Source organism: Delphinapterus leucas, chromosome X, assembly GCF_059928025.1.
Source record: "Delphinapterus leucas isolate spDelLeu-1000000601 "Yukka" chromosome X, BTC_Dleu_Yukka2, whole genome shotgun sequence".
NCBI lineage: Eukaryota > Metazoa > Chordata > Mammalia > Artiodactyla > Monodontidae > Delphinapterus > Delphinapterus leucas.
The window spans coordinates 30,870,426-30,895,387 of record NC_143150.1 but is presented as its reverse complement, the minus strand read 5'-3'; the positions used below and the strand labels follow the sequence as shown (position 1 = coordinate 30,895,387).

The following is a 24,962-nucleotide window of genomic DNA, read 5'->3' as shown; positions in this document are numbered from 1 at the left end:
TTCCCGGACCGGGGCACGAACCCACGTCCCCTGCGTCGGCAGGCGGACTCTCAACCACTGCGCCACCAGGGAAGCCCAGTGTGTAGTTTTATATAGGGAATTAAGGAAGGTCTTTCTGTGGAAATGCCAATTGATTGGACACTTGAATGAAATGAAGCCTCACGCTGGTGAGGCTCACCCTGGTAAATAAGCCTTACAGTTATCTTGGGGGAAGAGGGTTCCTTACAGAACACCAAGTGCAAAGGTCCTGAGGTGGGATTATACTTGGCGTGCTGGAGAAATAACCAAGGAGGCCAATGGGACTGAACAGAGGTCGGGGGGAGGATAGGCGATGAAGTCAGAGGAGTGGGGTGGAGGGTGAGGTCGGGATTTCTCTCTATCTGTGTTTGAACCTTACTATAAAAGAGCTCTACAAAGCCTTGTTGAATAAGAGTTCAAATGAAGAATGGACAGAGAACTGTTGGATTTTGCAATTTTTACGCATAGATCTATATTCATATAATATCTATTTTGGGGGGGGAAATGATTCATATTACGTATTTTGTAGAGGTTGGACTTTTCCGGAATTGAACCTGATATAAAGCCATTTGAGGAAAAGTGCAATAAACGTTTCCTGGTAAATTGCCATGATTTAACGTTCAATATCCTGGGTCAAGTTGGAGACAATGCAAAAGGACCACCCACAAACGTATGTATGAATTTTCCTTCTACCTCCATTAAACCAGTGCATTAAGGAAACTTCTTCCTTATTTTTTTAAGATTTTAAATTTTGTTCTGAGAACTAATTTACTGCATGCAAATTCCATTGCTACATGTTACGATAAATTTGACATGGAGGAATTCCATACATGTCTTTCTTTTGCCAGAATAGGAATGTGTTTTCATCTTGAGAGGATTCATGAAAGTCTTACCTATTCAAAATAGCAGGTAGAGTAGGTAGGCTCTTTACATTCAAGAGGGACATGTCTCCAGAGCGTGGAAAGTCCTCAAATTTGTAAATCCTACCAGAGAGTATGACTTCTGTGAAATTGACTCATAGCCGTGAGCAAGGAACACCAAAGCCATGGAGGAACACAGATGCTGTGCAGTCAGCTCCACCTCACTCACTATTCTCATAGGGTAAATTCATTCTGTTCTTCACAGAAAATTCTAATTGTTAGCTGTCACACATCATTTGAGCTGCTTAGGAATACTTGAAACTATGAATGTAAAATCGCCAAAGAGACTGCATTTTATGTTCATCTTTTTGGGGGTTCTACTTTGTCTTTGAGAAATATCCACAGTGATGATTTATTCTCTAACAAAGTAGCTGAGATGCACTAGCAGACTTTCGGTGTGTAAAGGGTTAATGTGTATGCCATCTGGCCTGAAATTTCTCTTTGTGACCAGCTTTCAAATGCCATCTGTGGAGAGGAATCATGTCTTCCAAAATTGCTGATGGAGCAAAGCTTTTGTCAAATAATTGGATGTTCACTGATATTAGCTCTTATTAAATGTATAATCCAATAAGCTGTAACATAGCAAAAGGGAAGATTTATTTCTGCTCCGTAATACCGGCATTATTTTGGGGTAATTTCAATAAGCCTATGGAGAATTAAAATTTATTCATAGAACAGTTGAAGTTCTTTAAATGTGGCTTCTGATTTCTACGCGTCATTTTAAAAAATTTATAACTTGTGAAATTATACCTGACAGAAGTTAAAACTTGATAGTCTGTTATTTGGAATGCTCTTTCTTATATGCAAATGAGCCACAATGCAATTTTAGCTAAATGTTGAACTCAGAGGAATTAAAAAAAAAATTATTTTGTAATTTGTGTCCCTCCCCCCACCCCACCTAAAATAAAAGTCATAGTTTAAAAACGTAATGGTTTTCATTCCCAGGTTGAACCCTTTTTTATAAATCTTGCCTTATTTGATGTGAAGAACAATTGTAAGATTTCAGCTGACTTCCACGTAGACCTGAATCCCGCATCTGTCCGTGAAATGCTGTGGAGCCCTTCAACCCAACTGGCTAGTGATGGAAACTCAAGAGGTTCTTCACCGGAGTCTTTCATTCATGGAATTGCTGAATCTCAGTTACGCTACATAAGGCAGGTAAGGAATGATCTTTTAGCCTTGGTAGCGCATTCAGAATAAGAAACAGAAACACCCTTGGGTCCCTTCGTAGTTTCAGGCCAGTGTTTTCATGGGCATTCCATCTCTTGTAGGGTCTGTGTATAGATGTTTTTCTGGTGACTGAAGTTGGAGGGGAAAAAAAAGGAAACCAGCAAATATGCTAATAATACACTGGTGAAGTGAGACCGTGATGTGAATCTCAAAGGAAGTATTTTGTGAGATGGAATGCAGATGACACAGACACACCCCTGTACCCCTGCGCATACTTTTGAGCAAGGCAATAAGTACCTGTAAGACTCGTTTCTTTGAAGAAAAAGTTGACGCTACAATAACCTTCCCTTCCTAACTCCCATTCCCATTCTGAGTAGGTAGTTTTTTTTGTTTTTTTTGTTTTTTTTTGCGGTATGCAGGCCTCTCACTGTTGTGGCCTCTCCCTGTTGTGGCCTCTCCCGTTGCGGAGCACAGGCTCCGGATGCGCAGGCTCAGCGGCCACGGCTCACGGGCCCAGCCGCTCCGCGGCATGTGGGATCTTCCCGGACTGGGGCACGAACCTGTGTCCCCTGCATCGGCAGGCGGACTCTCAACCACTGCGCCACCAAGGAAGCCCCTGAGTAGGTAGTTTTAATGGAGCATAAACTCTCTTTATTCAAGGAGTTCTTGTGTCACAGCTGTAATGCTACGCTCCCCTATCCTATCTGAGGCAAAGAATGCCCTTTGGAAGGAGCCTAACAGTTCCCTGGCATTTTGACCTCTGACCAGACTGGACGCCATAAGAGGTTAGGCAGAGCAGAATTGATGGTCTGCCTTCTAGACTTTTGCAACTGAAAGGAAACTAGAGTGTGGCAGAGAATTAAAGTGGGAAGAAGCAGAACAAAGCAACTCGCATTGTAATGAGATTTCTTTTACCCTAAATAAAAATGTTCCTTTTTCTTCTGATTGTAAAAATAAATACATTATCACGTAGAAAATTCGAACAGTACAAAAAGTAATAAAGAAGAAAGTAAAAATCAGCACCTATAGACGATAACTATTAACATTTTGGCAAACATCTTTCTAGATGTCTCTGTTGTGTATATATGAACACATACACGTTATGTATACTCTTATACAGACTGTATCATAGTCATGCTGTTTTATACCTACTGTATTTATTCAGCATCATGTTTATCACCCTGTATCACTACCTGGATCAGTCACATTCTTATTAAAGGCTAATCTGTTATTCCACTGATTTAGCTCATTAGGATATTTCTAATTTGGGGATATCATAAAGAACACTGCATTATTGCATCCTTGTGCTTACGTGTTCGCTCACTTGTTGAATCATCTCCTTAGAATAAATTTCAAGCATTGGGGTTTTCAGGGTCAAAGATTATGCTCATTGATACAGATTGCCCAATGGTAGGGGCCTTGACATGTGCTGTCACTCACCTCTGGGCTGTGGATCTGTGGTCGTTTTTCCCCACGTTGCTCCTCATTCCCTTACATCCTCTTAGTTTGTTACTCAGGCTGTGGTTGTCACATACTTGAACGTTCCACTATGACGGCCTACGCCTCTAAAAGAGAGATTGAGCAAGACAGTATTACAAGTATTTGAGAACCTGCTATTGAGTTATATGTTTAAGATTTTCCACACAGTGTCAAATAAGTCCTTCTAAGCCAATGATGTATAAGCTGCCCGTCATGACATGGCTGGTAGTGGTGAAGGTGGGATTTGAGCCTAGGTCTGTTTGAAAGACCTCAGTCAACAACATTAGGCAGTATGTAATTAAGTGCTGAAGTGTATCACGCGATGGGAGCGGAGGAGTTTGGAATGTGAGGAGGGGTCAAGGGTCAGGAGTTGCCTTAGAAGACTGCATAGAAGATGTGGGACGTGAGAGAGGCTTCGAAGGAATCGGCAGCGGCCTCAAATGGCTTTATCATTTTGCACCCTTGTTCCAGATCAACTAAAGATACCAGGAAGCGGTCATTTGCTCCAATATTTGGACATTTTCTTTTGAAGAAGGCTTTTTCTTCATCTTCCTCCCATTTAGGACTAGGATGCAGTACTGTGTAGGGAGAGACTGGATGTTAGCAGATCTGAATGCTAATCTCAGCTCATCAGATGTTTTTCAGCAATTTTTTTCCCCCGTATTTCTCTAGGTACTTTATCTGTATAAAGTCATTTAATTCTTACCACACCCCCAGTAAAGTAGGTAGGGCCTATTCCTATTCCCATTTTATATATGAGGAAACTGAGGCACAGAGCAGTCAGGTGGCTTACTCAAGGTCACAGAGCTACTGAGATGAGGAGCATTCCCCCCTCTACTGCACTGCTTCCCTGTCACCCTAGAGATGGGGAAACAGCCTGGTTCCCCAGCATTCCTGGAAAGGGCTCTCTGGCAACCCCGTCACCTCCACCAAGGCTGTTCGAGGGGTGGCATGATCTGTAGAAAGAGGCCACTCCAGGGCTTGGTGGACAGTGGGGGCTGGCGGGCCGTTCTGCTCCTTGGAGCAACAAGGTGACCACAGGAAAAGGAGGAAGCTGGGTCCGTTGAGTAGTTTTGCCTTCCTGCCGCCAAACAGCCACTGTGATCAGTTACTTCACTCCCAGACGCCCTGACAGAGCTCAGTCCCCCGTGTCCCCCAGACGGACCTGTGGCTTGTGGGCTCCCCGCTGGGGGGCAGCAGGTGTTGGGCGCTAGTGGAAAGGGGGCACTCTGCCGTCACATGCCCTGCCGTGCTCTGGGGGCTAAGTGCTGCGGACTGGGCTGGGGGGGGGGACCTGGCCCGTTCTTTAGAGGGAGGGGGCAGTGAAGTGGGTGAGAGTCACCCTCCGGCGGGGGCAGGCCCATCCATGCCTCCTTGGTGGGACAGGAGGGAAGGGCCAGAGGCCTTGTCCTAAAGAGCCAGACTCCCAACCCACACAGGATTCCTGGGTGCGCTCTGGTTACCCTTCTGTGTTCCGGGGACGGGGGAGAGCTTGAAGCTGGTGGGACAAAAGGCGAAGCAGCTGCAGAGAGTCTCCCCCTGGACCGGAATCCTGGTCACTTGAACAGTGAGCATCTCTGTGCCTCAGCATCCTCATCTGTAAACTGGAGGTAACCATAGTACCTGCATCCAGGGTGACTGTGAGGCTCAGACAACGTGTGCTGTCCCTAGAAAGCACTCGGCCCTGTACCAGGCCCGCCGAGTTGGCTCAGTAAGACGTGGCTGCTATTAAGAGCAGTAGTAACAGTGATAACAGATAAACGAGTGAAAGCAGCTTCCTCTTATCAGTTGTCAAATCCTTTTAAATGATAATATTCGTTGCTCGCATCAGTGTGGGGAAATGGCTGGGGGAACAGCTGGAGTACTGGGCAGGGGGAACAATAGGCGCTCAGTGAATGTTAGCCGTGGCAGTAATTGGTGTTACTGTTCTCGTCAAGCTGTATCGCGTGAGATGTTGGAAGCCTAGGTCAAGAGGCTGAGAGGCTGCGTATTGTCTGGAAGCCCTGGCTGCAGTCTTCACCCACTTACTGCGTGAACGTCTCTAAGCCTCAGTTTCTTAATCTGTAAAATGTGTATATCGTAGTGCTTGCGTTCAAGGGTTTTTATGAAGACTGAGGGAGATGGTGCACAAAAACTCTCTAGCACAGTCACGTGACAATCAGAAAGCATGAGATTGCACTCAGGGTGCACTGCTCAGCATACCTTCTGCGGGAGCCGCTCTAGCAGTCTGCCAGCTGCATGTCACAGCCCGGGCAGCACGCTCCTGGCAGAACCAAAAATCAAGTTCTGTGATCTTGGGATGCTTTGGGTTACTCTGGCAATAACCAGGTACCTAATGTGCATTACTTCATTTAATCCACTCAAGAAGATTACGAAAGCGCTCTTACTCTCATCACCCCCCATTTCATAGATGGGCAATCTGAGATGTAGAGAGGATACGACTTGCCTAAACCCATAAATGGCGGGGTCAGCATTTGAACCCAGGAGATTTGACTCCCCGAACAGTTTTTAACCACTTTCTTCCATGCTTGCTGCTTGGGAATTCAAAGCTAAATCAGCCATAATCCGGGACCCTTAGAAGCTGCTGGATTTGGGGGAATTACTTAGCGTCCTACACTCGGTTTTCTCTCCTTTCCTGTCTACCTCAGAGGGTTCTTTCTGGAACAGATGAGCCACCGTGTCTGAAATGCTTTGAAAACTGGAACACACTATCTTAACACAGTTGGTAATATACCAAGCAGAAAAATAAAACTTGGTAGGGTCCCAGTGATGGATTTTTACACTTGAATTCATTTGTGTGGTGCTTCCTTAAGCAACGGACATAACCAACTAACAGGCTATTTGGAAGACATTATATTTGGAAGGAGCTGAACTGGAACAGGAGATGATATGCTTGTTCCACATGCCCTCAAAGAAAACTCATGGAACTTGGGTTGCATCTACATTAGTACCTGAGATAAAGTGTTTGGGAACAAAAGGAGTTTCGGATCCTCTGTCCTCTACCTTTACGCTGAGAGCACCAGGGCTCTTTAACTGCAACAAAGGAATGGTTTCTATAGGATGATTCAGTTTTTATGTTATACAGAGCAGCAAAGTATTTTCTTCCTTCTTAGCTACCATCAGTAGTAGTTAAGTGTGAGTGAATTGCCCTGGAGTTACAGGCAGTTACGTTTAAAAATGCATATCCGGTTCCACTTCAGAAATGCACGCTATCTTTGCACATGCCGCTTAAGCCAAACAATACACGCCGTACTGATAAGGCCTAAGGATGCACCTCGCAAACACCGCCGAACACAAGAGGCTAAGCAGCCAGGGTGACACCTGCGCTTTGTGGACTAATAATACACGTGAAATTGGTGACAAAATAGAAAATCCATTTTGAAAGGAGCATTGGGAGCCTGGGAAACTGTATGAAGCTGTATGAAAGGAAATGCTATCTATTGCCAGGGCCCTGGACATGACCCTATCTATGTTGAATATCAACATTCTGTGCTAAACACACCACTAGGAATCACTAACCAAACAACTGTATACATGAGGTTACATTCGAGAAAAGTCTTAACGGGAGGAATTTTTTCCAGGGAATTTTCTCAGTGACGAATCCACATCCTGAAATTTTCCTGGTCGCGAGAATTGAAAAGGTGCTCCAGGGAAACATCACGCACTGTGCGGAACCCTACATCAAAAATTCCGACCCGGCAAAGGTATTTATAAAGATCGTTTGTGAGCATTTCAGCCTGATGTAGAATTTGCCTTTTATTGGTATTTTAAATGGTATCATCAATGATTCCTCCCAAAAGAAAACAAAAAACAAAAAAATCCCGCAACGTTCTCGCAGCATGCGGTATTTTCTGAAAACGTTGTTTACTATGTGAGTATGCATGCTAAGGCTTGAACGTGACTTTTCCCCTTTTTCCTTTATGTCCTTTTTACATGACGATCTGATTTTTGCTTGTTTATCAAAGTAAGAGCTAAAGGCTTTTAGGCAACACCTGTTCATTGATACCGTATCCTTAGCAATAGCTACCCTTCCTTTACTCCCAGCCCTGCAATACAGGCTTAGAATGTCAGAGCTGGGAGGATAAAAATGACCCAGTCCTGCAGTTTCCAAATGCCAGTCTGTACTCAAATTTACTCCTATCTGTGATGAAATGAGAAAAGAGAGACAAGATAGTGAGCCGTTCATGAAACTTCAATGTATTTTATTCGAAGGGCTGTCCTTTATTCTGAGATTTTTGCCCTTCCTACCTTTTAGACATTACACCTGTCTGTCTTTCCTGAAATGTTGGCGTATGAAATGGCAGGGATTGTTTTTTTACCATCCAGGGGCTTTAAATGGCAGCCTTCAAAGTCGGCGACCCATAGAATCATCCAAATTTCTGGATCATGAATTCCAAACTTTTGGAAATTATTGATCTAATTCTCTCGTCTCATTTTATAAATGAGAAAAGTGAGGCCCAGAGAGGGAAAGCATTTGTGGCACAGTTCACTAGCGGCACTCCAGCTGCTGAGTATTTATAAGAGTCGATCTGTTATATGTAGCATTTAGCTGTGTGTCCAAATAGTGTTTATTAAGTGGGAGATGCTGAGGAGACCTATGACTAATTTGTGGGAAAAGAAACTCTGAACAGTATAGATAAAAGCCTCTAGCATTTTGTATCCCTAGGGGTGAGCTTACAGCCAGCGTTTTCACAGCCTGTTTAGACTCTGTAGGCAGTTAATCTCCTTTGCCATCTCCCAGTGCCTGTGCAAACAGCAATTCCTGCCCACGCTAAACTAATTGCATTGATTCTTGGTCATTTATTTGGCTTTTATCTTGGGAGTAAAAAGGTCAGCAGTACCTAGAACAAACTTCTCCCAAGAATGATGAGTGTCTGCCTGCTCACGTTGTGAAAGGAAATACACATTAAAACTGCTTAAATTTTCCCAGTAGTGGTCTTTGGTGCAAAACATGCCCTACATCTATTTTGTCTGTCTTCTGATATCTCGATGAGGGCTTTGTTGATGAGAAAACACAGAACCTTTAGGAAATACTTTCATCTTGAAAAGTGGGTGGCTGATGTGTGTTGTGTTTTACCTGTAGCTATTTCTATATATTGTTTCCCTAGATTTTGATGTTTTATATCAGTGAGTTGGGGCAATTATTTTTCTGGGTGAGTCCCTGGTAGTTTGAACAAATATGATCTTGTCTTCTTATTTCTGCCCTTAGACAGCCCAGAAGGTGCACAGGACAGCTAAGCAAGTGTGTAGCCGCCTTGGACAATACAGAATGCCCTTTGCTTGGGCTGCCAGGTTTGTACAAATATAATCCTGACCCATCTATTCACGCTCATATGTAAAGTTGAGGGCTGTCGTCTTTCCCAGTAGCATTTGGAAGTCTGTTTCTGACAAGCCAGTTACATCTTGGGACACTTGGGATGTGTCTCAGTTCATTCGGACTGCTATAATGAATTATTATAGACTGGGTGGCTTAAACAACAGACATTTATTTCGTACCCAGAGGTTAGAATTCCGAGATCAGGGTGCCAGCATGGTTGGGTTCTGGTGAGGACTGTCTTCCAGGTTTTAGATAACCAACTTCTCCTTGTATCCTCACCTGGTGGAACGAGGGCGGGCTAGCTCTCTGGCCTCTTATAAGGGCACTAATCCCATTTATGAGGTCTCCATCCTCATGACCGAATCACCTCCCAAAGGCCCTACCTCCAAGTATCACCTTGGGGATTAGATTTCAACAAATGAACTTTGGCGGCATGGGGCCGGGTGGGGGGAACGATACAAACATTCAGTCTGTAACAGGATATAAGAATTCTTTCTCTTAGAATTTGCTGTGCCTCAAAGACCTTTCACTTTTTCAAATGTCTTGCTTCAGGGAAATTTTCTTTGGCTTGGGTTACTGATCTGACTGACACCACTTAATTTTATTGCATTTTAAAGCAGAGCTTATTTGCTAAAGTGATGGATTTTTTTCCAGAAAACCAGAAATTGTAGTGAATTATGTACAGTGTGCCCACTGTTTCAGAGTTGGCTGGGTTTATGCTTTGAAAAGCCATCATAGAGTAATTCTGAAAAACATACTAAAAATGAGAAGGCAAAGAATGCTGTTGTTAAGTGCAAGTGTGTAATTACTTAATAGGTTTTCTTGCTTTCTGATGACAAATTTGGCAACCCCTTCAGGGGTAGTCTATTAGGAAGTGTATTATCTATACCACATATCTGATGGTGGGTTACATGTTTTTTCTCCAGATCTTGCAAGTCTACCTACAGTGATGACTTAAAACGTGCTTCTTGCTTATTCCCCCTTTGAAGTACAAGTTCACTGGCTTGTTTGTGGTACAGCCTGTACAGCTCACTGGGACTTCTGGGGAAAGGGCACCATGTTCTGAATAATTCAATCAGTTATGTTCAGTGGGTGCTGAGGAGTAGCATAAGGATAGGAGATTCTAAGTTAATTAAGTCTTCTGTCACTCTTTATAATCATTTCATTTGGGGGAAGGTCTCAAAATGCATTGTATGTTGGTAGATGAAAAGGCACCTTGTCCTTGTTTTGCAGACTGGTAAGAATGATAGCCAAGGATAGGTCAAGGGCAAAGAGTAGTGGAGGGTGGTATATTTAGGCATTATAGAAGGTGAAATATGGCCTGTAAATATAAGCATACTTAGTGACGCTCCAGCTGCTGCTGCTGTTATTATTTATAGGGATTAAGTGCTCAGTGTATAAGGCAGAGGTCTAAGTGTTTAATGTATACTTCCCTAAGAGGTGGGTATTGGGACTTCCCTGGTGCTCCAGTGGGTAAGACTCTGCGCTCCCAATGCAGGGGTCCCGGGTTCGATCCCTGGTCAGGGAACTAGATCTCGCATGCCGCAACTAAAGATCCTGCACGCGGCAACGAAGATCCTGCATGCCACAACTAAGACCCGGCACAGCCAAACAAATAAATAAATACATACATACACACATACATACATACCCCCCTCAAAAAAAGAGGTGGGTAGTATTCTCCCCCATCTTAGAGACGAGGAAATTGAGTCACTGAAATAAAAAAAAAAAAATCCTTGCCCAAGTTCACATGGCATGTGTGTGAGTAGGGCTCAGCGCTCATGGCATCTGAGTTCAGAGCCCACTCTGGACACCTGTGGCACACTGCCCCCCGCCCCCCTTCAGGCCATAGGAGTAGCTGCTTGATGCTGATTTGCCAGTAGAAAAATAAATTTTAAAATCTTCAAAGTTAGAAGCTTTGATCCTCAGTTCTGATGTGGAATTATGCTGTTTTCTTTCTGCCTGAATTATTTTGGTTGTCAGCAGTAGCAGGAACTCACTCTAAAGGCTTGGCTGGGGTATTTAAAAGATGTGTGATAAACCCCTGTTTACTGAAAATAAAGGAGGTATGCTTAGAAGTAGGAACAATAGTTAATGCCTATAACCACATTTTCAGCGGTTCTGCCAGGGGGAATTGCGCTTCTGGCCGCAGCTGCTTCCAGTGTGTCGGGTGCTTGTACATTACTTCCCGATTTAGCAGTAAAAGAGCCGCTTGAAAAATGGAAGAAGGGGAGGGGGAGGGAATAATTCCAATTCATACTGGAAACTTTACATATATATTGTAGGCTCTATAAATTGATCTTAAATATCTAATTCAATTTTGATCAACTTTATTGAGAGGTAATTTACCTTTGATTAAAATTCACATTTTATATGTCCAACTTGATGAATTTTCACAGATACTTACAGTCATAAAACTACCACCCCAACCAAGATATAGAACATGTCTGTCACTCCAGAGAGTTTCCTCATATTCCTGTCCAGTCAGCCGTCCCACCCACACCCAGGCAACCACTGACCTTAGATGACTTTTACCTATTCTAGACTATCATATAAGTGGAATCATGCAGTATGTACTCTTGCATTTGGTTTTTTTTTTTAAGACTTTTTTTTTTTGATGTGGACCATTTTTAAAGTCTTTATTGAATTAGTTACAGTATTGCTTCTGTTTCATGTTTTGGTTTTTTGGTCACGAGGCATGTGGGATCTTAGCTCCCCGACCAGGGATGGAACCCGCACTCCCTGTATTGGAAGGAGAAGTGTTAACCACTGGACCACCAGGGAAGTCCCTTGCATTTGGTTTCTTGTGCTCAATCTGTTTTTGAGTTTCATCCATAGTGTTGTATCAGTTGTTCATTTTGAGTAGTATTCCATTGTAAGAATATACCACGATTTGTTTGTTCACCTGTTGATGAATATCTGGGTGGTTGCCAGTTTGGGGCTATAACAAATAAATCTGCTGTGAACGGTCAAGTACCATGTGGAAATATGCCTAGGAGTGGAATTGCAGGATCAGAGGGTAGGTGTATGCTTAACTTCAGGAGAAGCTGCCGAATTATGTTCCGAGATAGTTTCACCATTTTCTACTCCCACCACCACTATTTTATCTTAATTTATCAATACTTTGGAGTTAAAAAAACCCCTTCTGTTCCTGTTTTAGACCCATTTTCAAAGATGTTCAAGGTTCTCTGGACCTGGATGGGAGATTTTCTCCTTTGTATAAACAAGACAGTAGCAAGCTTTCAAACGAAGACATTCTCAAGTTGCTCTCAGAATACAAGAAGTAAGTGTTTGGGAGTTACTGCAGTAGATCAGTATAATAGATGAATTATAATTCCTTCAGATTCTGAACGTGAGTCATATATGGGAAAAATCAAATGCTTCGGAGCATTTGGATTTTGGAAGCGTTTGGGAGTTTGGATAAAGTGTAACCAGTGCACTTCTTAATCATATTTTTAAGTATAAAATATTCTTATTTTACATCTAGGCCAGAGAAGACCAAATTGCAGATTATTCCTGGGCAGCTAAACATCACAGTAGAATGCGTTCCTGTGGATTTATCAAGTAAGAACTTACATATTGCAAATAAGCCTACAGAGCTATTATGCTTGAATCTCAGGTTTTTATCTTCTCAGTGTTTTTCTTGAGGTTTACATGGTATATTCGTTTCCTAGGGCTGCTGTAAGAAAGTATTACAAACTGGGTGGCTTAAAACACAAATTTATTCTGTGGTTCTAGAGGCTAGAGGTCAAAATCAAGGTGTCAGCAGGGCCATGCTCCCTCTGAATGCTCTAAGGAAGAATCATTCCTCGCCTCTTCTAGCTTCTAGTGGCTGCTGACTCTCCTTGGCATCCTTTGGCTTGTAGTTGCATCACTCCAATCTCTGCCTCTGTCCTCACATGGCCTTCTATTAAGAACACCAGTCATTGGATTTAGGGCCCACCTTAATCCATTATCATCTCATCCTCCTAGCTAATTACATCTGCCAAGACCCTATTTCCAAGTAAGGTCACATTCTGAGCTTCTAGTGGACATGAGTTTTGGTGGGACGCTGTTCAACCCAGGACACGTGGTAAATAGTTACAGATTAGGAAGTGAATTGAGTTGATTTTATCAGGTGCTGTTTCATGTATTATATATGATGTTGTGAGTGTGCTCCAGTGAGTTTCTGCTCCTTTTGCCTTGGATGAGTTTCATCAACGAAGGGATCCAAAAGGAGGAGAATCTCTTTTCTTGTCTAAAGAATCTATGATCTCAGGAGACGCAAAAGACAATTTGCAGGAAATAAAATGACTTCTAAATCTTTTTAAAATGTCCAGTCTCAGTAATTATGCCACTAACACAAAGGTAAACATTTAAGCATTGGGATGTTTCTGTTCATCTATCAGATTTACAAAAATGAAGTGGAACTGTCTAATGCTGGCTAGGTTTTGGCCAGGCACCGTCCCCCATCACGAGTAGGAATACAATTTGGCAGTAGATATCCATGAATGTCCGTAACGAAGGCATTCCATTTCTGAGATTCTGTCTAGCCATTTATTCACCGAATAAGCATTTATTGAGTAAACTTTATTGAATACTTACCAGATGCTTTGAAAGTATGGAGATTACAGTCTAGAATGAATGACAGACATTAAACAAGAAAACAAATAAATGAATAATTTCAGTCTGTGGTTGGGCAGGCTGCTTTAAAAAGGGTGGCCAGTGAAGGCTCACCATGTGACCCCGCCAGCATGTGGTGATTGTGACTGTACATTCTGCTCTGAGGGTGTCACATATGTAAAGACCTTGAGCTGGGAGCTAGCTTGGTTTGTATGGACAGAAACGGAGCCAATGTGGCTCTAGTGTAGTGTGTGACGGGCACAAGGGAGAGTAGGAGATGAAGTAGGAGAAGTAGGAAAAATCACGTCACGTAGAGAATTGTAAAGACCGTGGTAACTCCTTAAAAGACTGAATTTCATTCCAAGTACCATGAGAAGTCACGAAAAGATTGAAGTAGGAGAGTGGCAATTGACATTTTAAGACATCTATCTAAGAGTACAATGGCTTATTTTTTTCCTAAAGAAATAATTTGAAGTGTAGACAGGAGTTTATGCATAAAGGTGTTCTTTGCAGTGTTGTTTATGTGGGGTGGGGGGATTTGGAAACAACCAGAGCCCAACACTGTCAGTGTGGTTAAGGCAGTTATGGTATCCAGATACCATGAAACCTCATGCAGCTATGAAAAATGATGTTTACAAAGAATTCATGAAATAAGACATCAGATAAAACGCCAAAAAAAAGCACAACAGGATAAAGTTCTGTATACAGTGGGATTTTTGTGTTGTTATATAAAACACGCATAGGAAGAAGACTGGAAGAAAATATGCCAGAAGAGTAGTAGTAGTTATCTCCGGGTAGTGAAATGATCACTTGTTTCTTTGTACCTTTACTCCGTACCTCCAGATATTCTGTTGTAAGTATCGCTATAATAGAAAGCCAAACCCAACGAAAAATATTGTGTCCTCAGGTCTGACTCTCCGGGGTCTTCCTTCTCCATCAGTATTGCTCTGCAGCAAGGACCAGCAGTCTTAGAGCCCCTTAAGTGTATGAATAACCTTTACTACAAGGGGCTACCTCAATAACATGTGCTGCTGCTACACCTCTCTGAGGCTTTGTGTTTTCCACTTTCGGGAGGATTGAATTTATTATTGGGAACACATCATAAGATTTGTAGTTTCAGAAGGCTGCCATTATTTCTTAAGTGAAAATTTGCACCTGCACCAAGTTAACTTTTTAAGAGTGACTAGCCATGAGCTAATTGGCATAAATTTACTGTTACTTCCCTGATACCAGTAGAAATTTGCAGTGAAAGCTAAATTGCAGTCACAGGAGGAAAAATGTAATGGATTTCTTTGCAGAGTTTAAATTTGTCAAAATTATGATGTGTTATATTTGGCAAATCACTCGACGTTGAGAATGAAATAGCAATCCACGTCTGGTTTGAAGGGTTTCACTAAAACCAGCATCAGGCTACTTACTCCTACTTGCTCTTCTGGGTCCTTAAAGTGCTTGTGTAACTTTTTGTCAATCACTAAGAATTCTGTTTGTTAAACTGCTCTCTGAGAACACAAATCATGTATATTTTTATAAATGCAGGCATGTGTTAATGATTGTTACATCTTTGCCTGTTCTTTTTTCTGCTACAGACTGTATTACGTCTTCATATGTGCCCCTGAAGCCTTTTGAAAAGAATTGTCAAAATATTACTGTGGAAGTTGAAGAGTTTGTGCCAGAAATGACAAAATATTGTTATCCATTTACCGTTTACAAAAACCATCTATATGTATACCCCTTGCAGTTAAAATACGATAGCCAGAAAACATTTGCCAAGGTACACAGTGTAAACTAAACGTTTTGGGGTGTAAAATGTTATTTATAATTTTGTTTTGTCACTCATTTTGAACGATGAATCATTTTAGGCAAGGAACATCGCGGTCTGTGTGGAATTCCGGGATTCGGATGAAAGCGACGCTAGCGCTGTAAAGGTTTGTTTGTGATATTGATAAGCATGCATTTTTAGTAGAGATAGAGATTTTGGTACGCGGTAGTTCTGTATGCTAAGTTTAATGTGTTTAAATGTCGAAGAGAATGTACTAATGCGACAAATGTTACATCGTCTTCTCTACTCTCACACATTAACTATAAGAATGCGTTAAATACTAAGAAATAACAGAATGGGTTAGGAGCATATATAGCTTTAAAAATGGGTAAGCTTCATATGCCAGATTTTTGCCTTTGCCCCACTTTGATTTTGCATTGCTCCAATGCCCAGTCACAAGGTCGTTTTCTCGTGACCTGACAGCTTATAACGGTACCATCAGGGGAGTTTAAACTCCTTTCTCCTTGAAACCTGAACGGGCTTCGAGCTGACAGAAGCACAGCATAACTGCTTTGATCTGAGATATGACTTCTCGTCTGTGGCTGGCCAAATGGTGCCTCCAAACTTGAATTAGTGATCCACGAAAAGCATCTCAGCATTATCTGATACCGCAATCCTTAAATACCTGTCACTTCACAGTGCCCTTGCATTTTCACTCTTTATAGCCGCTTTTTACTTTTGGCCCTTTAGCCCATAGCCCATTAATCAGAGGCCTGAGAGAGAAGTCAGACCGTCTAGCCATCACAGAGTGTTTATCTGGCTTCCCAGCTTCTCTAGCTTGAGCCTAAATCGGACAGATGGATGGCAAATCTTCCACTTAAACCACCTCGGGAAAGAGGCTGGCATAGCCCCAGTTAAGTCATTGAATGGTTAATAGCTCTGACCCTTGAAAAGAGAGTTTTTTCACAGAGAAAGCTAGGTTAAATTAAGAATTAGCTGGCTCAAATGAGGTGTATGTTCTCTGATTCTTCCTTCAGTGGAGATGAGAATAACATTTTCTTCGCCCCCATGCGGTATCCTTTTTTTTTTTAAACATCTTTATTGGAGTATAATTGCTTTACAATGGTGTGTTAGTTTCTGCTTTATAACAGAGTGAATCAGTTATACGTATACATATGTTCCCACCTCTATTCCCTCTTGCGTCTCCCTCCCTCCCACCCTCCCTATCCCACCCATCCAGGCGGTCACAAAGCACCGAGCTGATCTCCCTGTGCTACGCGGCTGCTTCCCACTAGCTATCTATTTTACATTTGGTAGTGTATATGTGTCCATGCCACTCTCTCACTTTGTCCCAGCTTATCCTTCCCCATCCCCGTGTCCTCAACTCCATTCTCTACATCTCTATCTTTATTCCTGTCCTGCCCCTAGGTTCTTCAGAACCATTTTTTTTCTTTTAGATCCATATATATGTGTTAGCATACGGTATTTGTTTTTCTCTTTCTGACTCACTTCACTCGGTATGACAGACTCTAGGTCAATCCACCTCACTACAAATAACTCAATTTCGTTTCTTTTTATGGCTGAGTAATATTCCATTGTATATATGTGCCACATCTTCTTTAGCCATTCATCCGATATCCTTTTTGTATACTTAAAGATTCTTAGGTTACCTCTCCGCAGTGCCTGCAAATTGCCTCCATGACCATATTTAAGGAGAGCTGGCGTTGCACTCACGTGGAGTGTCACTTTCATTTCTTAGCTGGCCCGGAGGCTAGCTCCGAAGTACCCGAGTGAGGCAGTTAGGACCTTGGCACAGTGACTCCATATATTCATCCTTGAACTTATTAGGCCTATGGAACTGAAAAGCTCACACTAGAAATGAAATCGGATCTTTCCATGGAACCATAGAAAGCCTTCCATTAATTTTATTGGTGTAACAGCAAGCTGGTGACTCTTAAACTGTGGCTCATAAAGTGAGAGAACAGTAAGCTAGTGTGTAGCTTAATGGACATTCAGTTTCTAATTCCTCGAGGCTAGGAATGGGTCTGCTGTTGGTTCTATTTTGTTAACTCCTCGCCTTACCCACTGCACAGCGAGCATTCAGCAAATGTTGCTGAGCGACTGAAGGGGAGCTTCTCATACTAAGAAGTGCAAATAGCACGAGAGAAGTAAGCTTTCCAGGCCTGGTTGGAGAGTGTTTCCCTTCCAAATGATTAGAAGTGTTCAGCCTCTTACTGTCAGCTAGGTCGGAATTATATTTCTCAGATGGCCGGAAATTCAGAAGCATCCATGCAGCCAAGTAAGGCGATGTCTGGGGTGGTGTCTGGAGTGACTGTAAATGATTTGGAATTTACAGGTTCATGGTGAGAGCTGGGTGGGCTTGGCCGTGACCCTGGGCTCACAGATGCCTCTAACTGTATGTGGTTCCCTAGCATCATGTTTAAAGAGTGGCATTGAGAGTGGTGACTCTGTTTCCTTCTTTTGCAGTGTATTTATGGAAAACCTGCGGGGCCTGTTTTTACCACAAACGCTTATGCTGTTGTATCGCATCACAACCAAAATCCAGAGTTCTATGATGAGGTAAAGCGTGTTATTTTGACGTTTACAAAACCCAGTGGTGGATCTTCTTTTTCTCTTTGAATCATTTCCAATATTGTGTCTGCACTTTCACTCGCTGAATGTTTTGCCCCGTGAAAATAGAAAATGTCACTTCAGAACGAGGGGCCACTGCCTGCTTGGTGCCCTTTGGTGACAGTGGAAGATTGGCCCACAAATTGAAGGGGCTCTGGCGTGAGATAACGTAGGAAACAGACACCACACTGGAACGGGGACTCTAGCCCTTACTTTGACAACAACTGGCTCCGTGACCTTGAGCAAGTCACTTCCTCTTTCTGAGTCTCCATTTCCAAAGCTTTAAAATAAGAAATTTAGAAGGGATTTTCTGAAGGCCCTTTTAGCTCTTTCTTCCTGTGGTCCTGCGTGGAAGGGTGCAGCCTCTCTGTAAGTGAAACGCTCCGAGAGACACAGCGGCGTGGCTGGGTCCCCAGAATCCCACTGGCTGCGCTGAATGCCTCAGCGCAATGTAGACAGAGGGGGCTGGCGCGGTCTCCCGGCCTCCGAGCGCCCTTCCTCAGTCTGCCTTTCTGACCCTGTCCCTGCCTCTTTCCTCCTTCCCACTTCTCTAGCTCTGTGTCTCTGTGTCCTTTCCAGTGTCTCTCTTAGTGTCTCTGTCACAGCCTCTTCTCGTCTACGTGTAGCCGGCTTATCCAAATCCGCAGACTGCTTTTGATGGCTACGTGTCTCCATGGAACCCGGATGCGTATCCCAGGCCAGAAGCTCTGCTGTTTCTGCTTCTCAGGTTCCACGTCTCCATCCCTGGCTTGGTCTGAAACCATCCCCCCTGCTGTCCTGATTTCCCCAGGCCCAGCTGCTGTTGTATGGAGGCCTTAAACCCCAGCCCGAGGCTCACTCATTCCTTCTCAGTCCAGTGCCCCTACTTTCTCCGGGGATGGAGAGGAGGGCAGTGGGACTTTGCATTTTCGCCACCCAGGGAGGGAGTATGTCCATATTGATGTGCAGCAGAGCATTAGATACCCAGATGGTCTGGATGCTGTGAATAGGCATATTCTGTGGTGAAATATACCTACAACAGAAATTAGTTATAACACCAAAACCACGCCTTGTGTGAATGATAATTAGGCCAGATGTCCCATCACCAAGCTGTTTAATCCGTCCCTCTCTATAACCAGTGTCAGTCACTAGAGAAAACTTGTTCATGTAGTAAGTAGTCCACATTATCTTTAGGAAATGGACTTTTCAAGCATTCACTATATATTAACCAGGAAAGTGAGTGTGAGCGTGTGTGTGTGTTTGCATGTGTTCCTGTGCAAGTCCACGTATGTGTGTTAAATCAATTAAATCTGTAATCTCTCTGCCATACGCTTCCCAGGAGGCATTACAAACAGGCAGTTGGGTTCTGACTGGAGAAGTACTTGCAATGCTTGTTTTAAAGTATTAATTTTTAGTGTTAAATTCGTGTGTCAGGACGATACTTTTTATTTATTCAAGAGTAAGGTTGTGTTCTTCTTCTGAAGAAATTTATGTACACTGTAATTTGCGGATCCCGTAATACCACAGTGACTTTTTGCACGTTTATTTGTAAAGGCTTAATTTTTCCTTCATGCAGAGGAGGGCAGTGATGTCGAAAAAAGCAGCCTTTCAAATTCAATGCACATTGTAGATGGATTGCATTCACTGACTCACACTGAGTTACAGAGTATCCCTGGGCTGTAAGGATGTGGTTTTGATCCAGTGTTTCAGAAAATCCTGCTGCCAAGTTGAATCCAGGAGAATCCACTGGAGTCTCCAGCAAAAGTAATAAATCAGCCCTCACAACCCAAGAGAATATTGTTGTCAAACTGTGAAACTGACCAGAAAAGCATTTGGAATATATTTAAATCATAGCTATTATTTGACCACTTGGCTTGTGATTTAGAAAAGTATGTCATTGGAAAAGTATGATGAAACAGAGCTAAAGGTCTGACAGTCCAGCTTGACAATGAAAACAAAACGCTATGTGTAATTTTGCTTTCATTTCAGATTAAAATTGAGCTTCCCATTCACCTGCATCAAAAACATCATTTGCTTTTCACTTTTTATCATGTAAGCTGTGAAATTAACACAAAGGGAACAACCAAAAAGCAGGATACAGTTGAAACTCCAGGTACGTGTGCTCTTTAAATGCCTCTCTCTAGAGCTATTTGAAACGGAGTTGTCTTGGCCATATATAACCTCTTTTCATCGAGGTACAGACCACTTCCCCTCACCAAAAAGTACATTTCTGAGTTAAAAGTTCGTTGGTGAAAGATGAATTATATGTTCGTTTTATCCATTATTTCTACCCAACGTCACGTCCAAATGCTTGCCAGTGTACTTAGACTATCATAGGCAACGTAAAGTAATATTGCCCCTCTCAGAGAGAAACCCATATTATGATGCAGTGTTTTTGTCATTTCTTTCACGTAGAATAGCCCAGCAACCAGAATTTTCCAGTTCTGCTCACTGAGAAGAGGGACATGAGCCCAGAGCCATGGGCGTTTTTGAACCTGAGGGAGATTGGGGTTCTAGTGAGAGGAGGACAGGTTTAACGAACTTGAATAAGCTTTGGTAGTAAAGCTCCAGTCATGATCTCATTCAGCAAGGCTTTGGATAAGCCAATGGGAAGCATCCTTAGGAGAACATAGAAGGCCCTAAGAACATGGCCTGTGCCACCCCTACCATATCAGTATCAGCACGCCCTGGGATTCAGATCCAAGCTAGCCTGGACCAATCTTTATTTTATTTAATTAATTATTTTTATTTTTTATTTTTTTAACATCTTTATTGGAGTATAATTGCTTTACAATGGTGTGTTAGTTTCTGCTTTATAACAAAGTGACTCAGTTATACATATACATATATCCCCATATCTCTTCCCTCTTTTTATGGCTGAGTAATATTCCATTGTATATATGTGCCGCGTCTTCTTTACCCATTCATCTGTTGATGGACACTTAGTTTGCTTCCATGTTCTGGCTATTGTAAATAGAGCTGCAGTGAACATTGTGGTACGTGACTCTTTTTGAATTATGGTTTTCTCAGGGTATATGTAATCCCAGTAGTGGGACTGCTGGGTCATATGGTAGTTCTATATGTAGTTTTTTGAGGAACCTCCATACTGTCCTCCCTAGTGGCTGTATCAACTTACATTCCCACCAACAGTGCAAGAGGGTTCCCTTTTCTCCACACCCTCTCCAGCATTTATTGTTTGCAGGTGTTTTGATGATGGCCATTCCGACTGGTGTGAGATGGTATCTCATTGTAGTTTTGATTTGCATTTCTCTAATGATTAATGATGTTGAGCATTCTTTCATGTGTTTGTTGGCAATCTGTGTATCTTCTTTGGAGAAATGTCTTTTTAGGTCTTCTGCCCATTTTTCGATTGGGTTGTTTGCTTTTTTGATATTGAGCTGCATGAGCTGCTGGTAAATTTTGGAGATTAATCCTTTGGCAGTTGCTTCATTTGCAAATAATTTCTCCCGTTCTGAGGGTTGTCTTTTGGTCTTGTTTATGGTTTCCTTTGCTGTGCAAAACCTTTGAAGTTTCGTTAGGTCCCATTTGTTTATTTTTGTTTTTACTTCCATTTCTCTAGGAGGTGGGTCAAAAAGGATCTTGCTGTGATTTAGGTCATACACTGTTCTGCCTATGGTTTCCTCTAAGAGTTTGATAGTTTCTGGCCTTACATTTGGGTCTTCAATACATTTTGAGTTTATTTTAGTGTATGGTGTTAGGGAGTGTTCTAATTTCATTCTTTTACATATACCTGTCCAGTTTTCCCAGCACCACTTATTGAAGAGGCTGTCTTTTCTCCACTGTACATTCCTGCCTCCTTTATCAAAGATAAGGTGACCATATGTGCGTGGGTTTATCTCTGGGCTTTCTATCCTGTTCCATTGATCTATATTTCTGTTTTTGTGGCAGTACCATACTGTCTTGACTACTGTAGCTTTGTAGTGTAGTCTCAAGTCAGGGAGCCTGATTCCTCCAGCTCCGTTTTTCGTTCTCAAGATTGCTTTGGCTATTCGGGGTCTTTTGTGTTTCCATACAAATTGTGACATTTTTTGTTCTAGTTCTGTGAAAAATGCCAGTGGTGGTTTGATGGGGATTGCATTGAATCTATAGATTGCTTTGGGTAGTAGAGTCATTTTCACAGTGTTGATTCTTCCCATCCAGGAACATGGTATATCTCTCCATCTGTTTGTATCATCTTTAATTTCTTTCATCAGTGTCTTACAGTTTTGTGCATACAGGTCTTTTGTCTCCATAGGTAGGTTTATTCCTAGATATTTTATTCTTTTTGTTGCAGTGGTAAATGGGAGTGTTTTCTTGATTTCTCTTTCAGCTTTTTCATCGTTAGTGTGTAGGAATGCCAGAGAGTTCTGTGCATTAATTTTGTATCCTGCTACTTAACCAAATTCATTGATTAGCTCTAGTAGTTTTCTGGTGGCATGTTTAGGATTCTCTGTGTATAGTACCATGTCATCTGCAAACAGTGACAGCTTTACTTCTTCTTTTCTGATTTGGATTCCTTTTATTTCTTTTTCTTCTCTGATTGCTGTGGCTAAAACTTCCAGAACTATGTTGAATAAGAGTGGTGAGAGTGGACAACCTTGTCTTGTTCCTGATCTTATAGGCAGTGGTTTCAGTTTTTCACCATTGGGAACAGTGTTGGCTGTGGGTTTGTGATATATGGCCTTTATTATGTTGAGGTAGGTTGCCTCTCTGCCTACTTTCTGGAGGGTTTTTTATCATAAATGGGTGTTGAATTTTGTCGAAAGCTTTTTCTGCATCTATTGAGATGATCATATGGTTTTTCTTCTTCAGTTTGTTAATATGGTGTATCACATTGACTGATTTGCGTATATTGAAGAATCCTTGCACTCCTGGGATAAACCCCACTTGATCATGGTGTATGATCCTTTTAATGTGCTGTTGGATTCTGTTTGCTAGTATTTTGTTGAGGATTTTTGCATCTTTGTTCATCAGCGATATTGGCCTGTAGTTTTCTTTGTTTGTGACATCTTTGTCTGGTTTTGGTATCAGGGTGATGGTGGCCTCGTAGAATGAGTTTGGGAGTGTTCCTCCCTCTGCCCTATTTTGGAAGAGTTTGAGAAGGATAGGTGTTAGCTTTTCTCTAAATGTTTGGTAGAATTCGCCGGTGAAGCCATGTGGTCCTGGGCTTTTGTTTGCTGGAAGATTTTTAGTCACAGTTTCAATTTCAGTGCTTGTGACTGGTCTGTTCATATTCTCTGTTTCTTCCTGGTTCAGTCTTGGAAGGTTGTGCATTTCTAAGAATTCGTCCATTTCTTCCAGGTTGTCCATTTTACTGGCATAGAGTTGCTTTAGTAATCTCTCATGATCCTGTGTATTTCTGCAGTGTCAGTTGTTACTTCTCCTTTTTCATTTCTAATTCTATTGATTTGAATCTTCTCCCTTTTTATCCTGATGAGTCTGGCTAGTGGTTTATCAATTTTGTTTATCTTCTCAGAGAACCAGCTTTTATTTTTATTGATCTTTGCTATCGTTTCCTTCATTTCTTTTTCATTTATTTCTGATCTGATCTTTATGATTTCTTTCCTTCTGCTAACTTTGGGGTTTTTTTGTTCTTCTTTCTCTAATTGCTTTAGGTGTAAGGTTAGGTTGTTTATGTGAGATGTTTCTTGTTTCTTGATGTAGGATTCTATTGCTATAAACTTCCCTCTTAGAACTGCTTTTGCTGCTTCCCATAGGTTTTGGGTTGTCGTGTTTTCACTGTCATTTGTTTCTCGGTATTTTTTGATTTCCTCTTTGATTTCTTCAGTGATCTCTTGGTTATTAAGTAGTGTATGGTTTAGCCTCCATGTGTTTGTATTTTTTACAGATTTTTTTCCTGATATCTAGTCTCATAGCGTTGTGGTCGGAAAAGATACTTGATGCGGTTTCAGTTTTCTTAAATTTACCAAGGCTTGATTTGTGACCCAAGATATGATCTATCCTGGAGAATGTTCCGTGAGCACTTGAGAAGAATGTGTATTCTCTTGTTTTTGGATGGAATGTCCTATGAATATCAGTTAAGTCCATCTTGTTTAATGTATCATTTAAAGCTTGTGTTTCCTTATTTATTTTCATTTTGGATGATCTGTCCATTGGTGAAAGTGGGGTGTTAAAGTCCCCTACTATGGTTGTGTTACTGTCGATTTCCCCTTTTATGGCTGTTAGTATTTGCCTCATGTATCGAGGTGCTCCTATGTTGGGTGCATAAATATTTACAATTGTTATATCTTCTTCTTGGATCGATCCCTTGATCATTATGTAGTGTCCTTCTTTGTCTCTTTTAATATTCTTTGTTTTAAAGTCTATTTTGTGTGATATGAGAATTGCTACTCCAGCTTTCTTTTGATTTCCATTTCATGGAATATCTTTTTCTGTCCCCTCACTTTCAGTCTGTATGTGTCCCTAGGTCTGAAGTGGGTCTCTTTTAGACCGCATACATACAGGTCTTGTTTTTGTATCCATTCAGCCGGTCTGTGTCTTTTGGTTGGAGCGTTTAATCCATTTACATTTGAGGTAATTATCGATATGTATGTTCCTATTACCATTTTCTTAATTGTTTTGGGTTTGTTATTGTAGGTCTTTTCCTTCTCTTGTGTTTCCTGCCTAGAGAAGTTCCTTCTCATTTGTTGTAGAGCTGGTTTGGTGGTGCTGAATTCTCTTAGCTTTTGTTTGTCTGTAAAGGTTTTAATTTCTCCGTCAAATCTGAATGAGATCCTTGCTGGGTAGAGTAGTCTTGGTTGCAGGTTTTTCTCCTTCATCACTTTAAATATGTCCTGCCACTCCCTTCTGGCTTGTAGAGTTTCTGTTGAAAGGTCAGCAGTTAACCTTATGGGGATTCCCTTGTGTGTTATTTGTTGTTTTTCCCTTGCTGCTTGTAATATTTTTCTCTGTATTTAATTTTTGACAGTTTGATTAATATGTGTCTTGGTGTGTTTCTCCTTGGATTTATCCTGTATGGGACTCTCTGTGCTTCCTGGACTTGATTAACTATTTGCTTTCCCATATTAGGGAAGTTTTCAACTGTAATCTCTTCAAATATTTTCTCCGTCCCTTTCTCTTCCTGTTC

The 24,962-nt window shown here is 41.8% G+C and overlaps 1 protein-coding gene across 6 annotated transcripts in view; it reads left to right on the top strand.

Annotated features, from left to right (window-relative positions):
* The window catches only part of DOCK11 (dedicator of cytokinesis 11), a 195,015-nt gene that overhangs the window by 63,128 nt on the left and 106,925 nt on the right, over positions 1-24,962 (top strand). For all 6 annotated transcript variants that reach the window (XM_089904147.1, XM_089904143.1, XM_089904146.1 and 3 more), the window contains exons 11-20: positions 548-688; positions 1,884-2,096; positions 7,169-7,291; positions 8,797-8,879; positions 12,065-12,187; positions 12,392-12,468; positions 15,093-15,277; positions 15,366-15,431; positions 17,753-17,845; positions 19,865-19,988. In XM_089904147.1, coding sequence (XP_089760273.1) covers positions 548-688; positions 1,884-2,096; positions 7,169-7,291; positions 8,797-8,879; positions 12,065-12,187; positions 12,392-12,468; positions 15,093-15,277; positions 15,366-15,431; positions 17,753-17,845; positions 19,865-19,988 — 1,228 coding nt within the window. The remainder of the gene's footprint in view (positions 1-547; positions 689-1,883; positions 2,097-7,168; positions 7,292-8,796; positions 8,880-12,064; positions 12,188-12,391; positions 12,469-15,092; positions 15,278-15,365; positions 15,432-17,752; positions 17,846-19,864; positions 19,989-24,962) is intronic.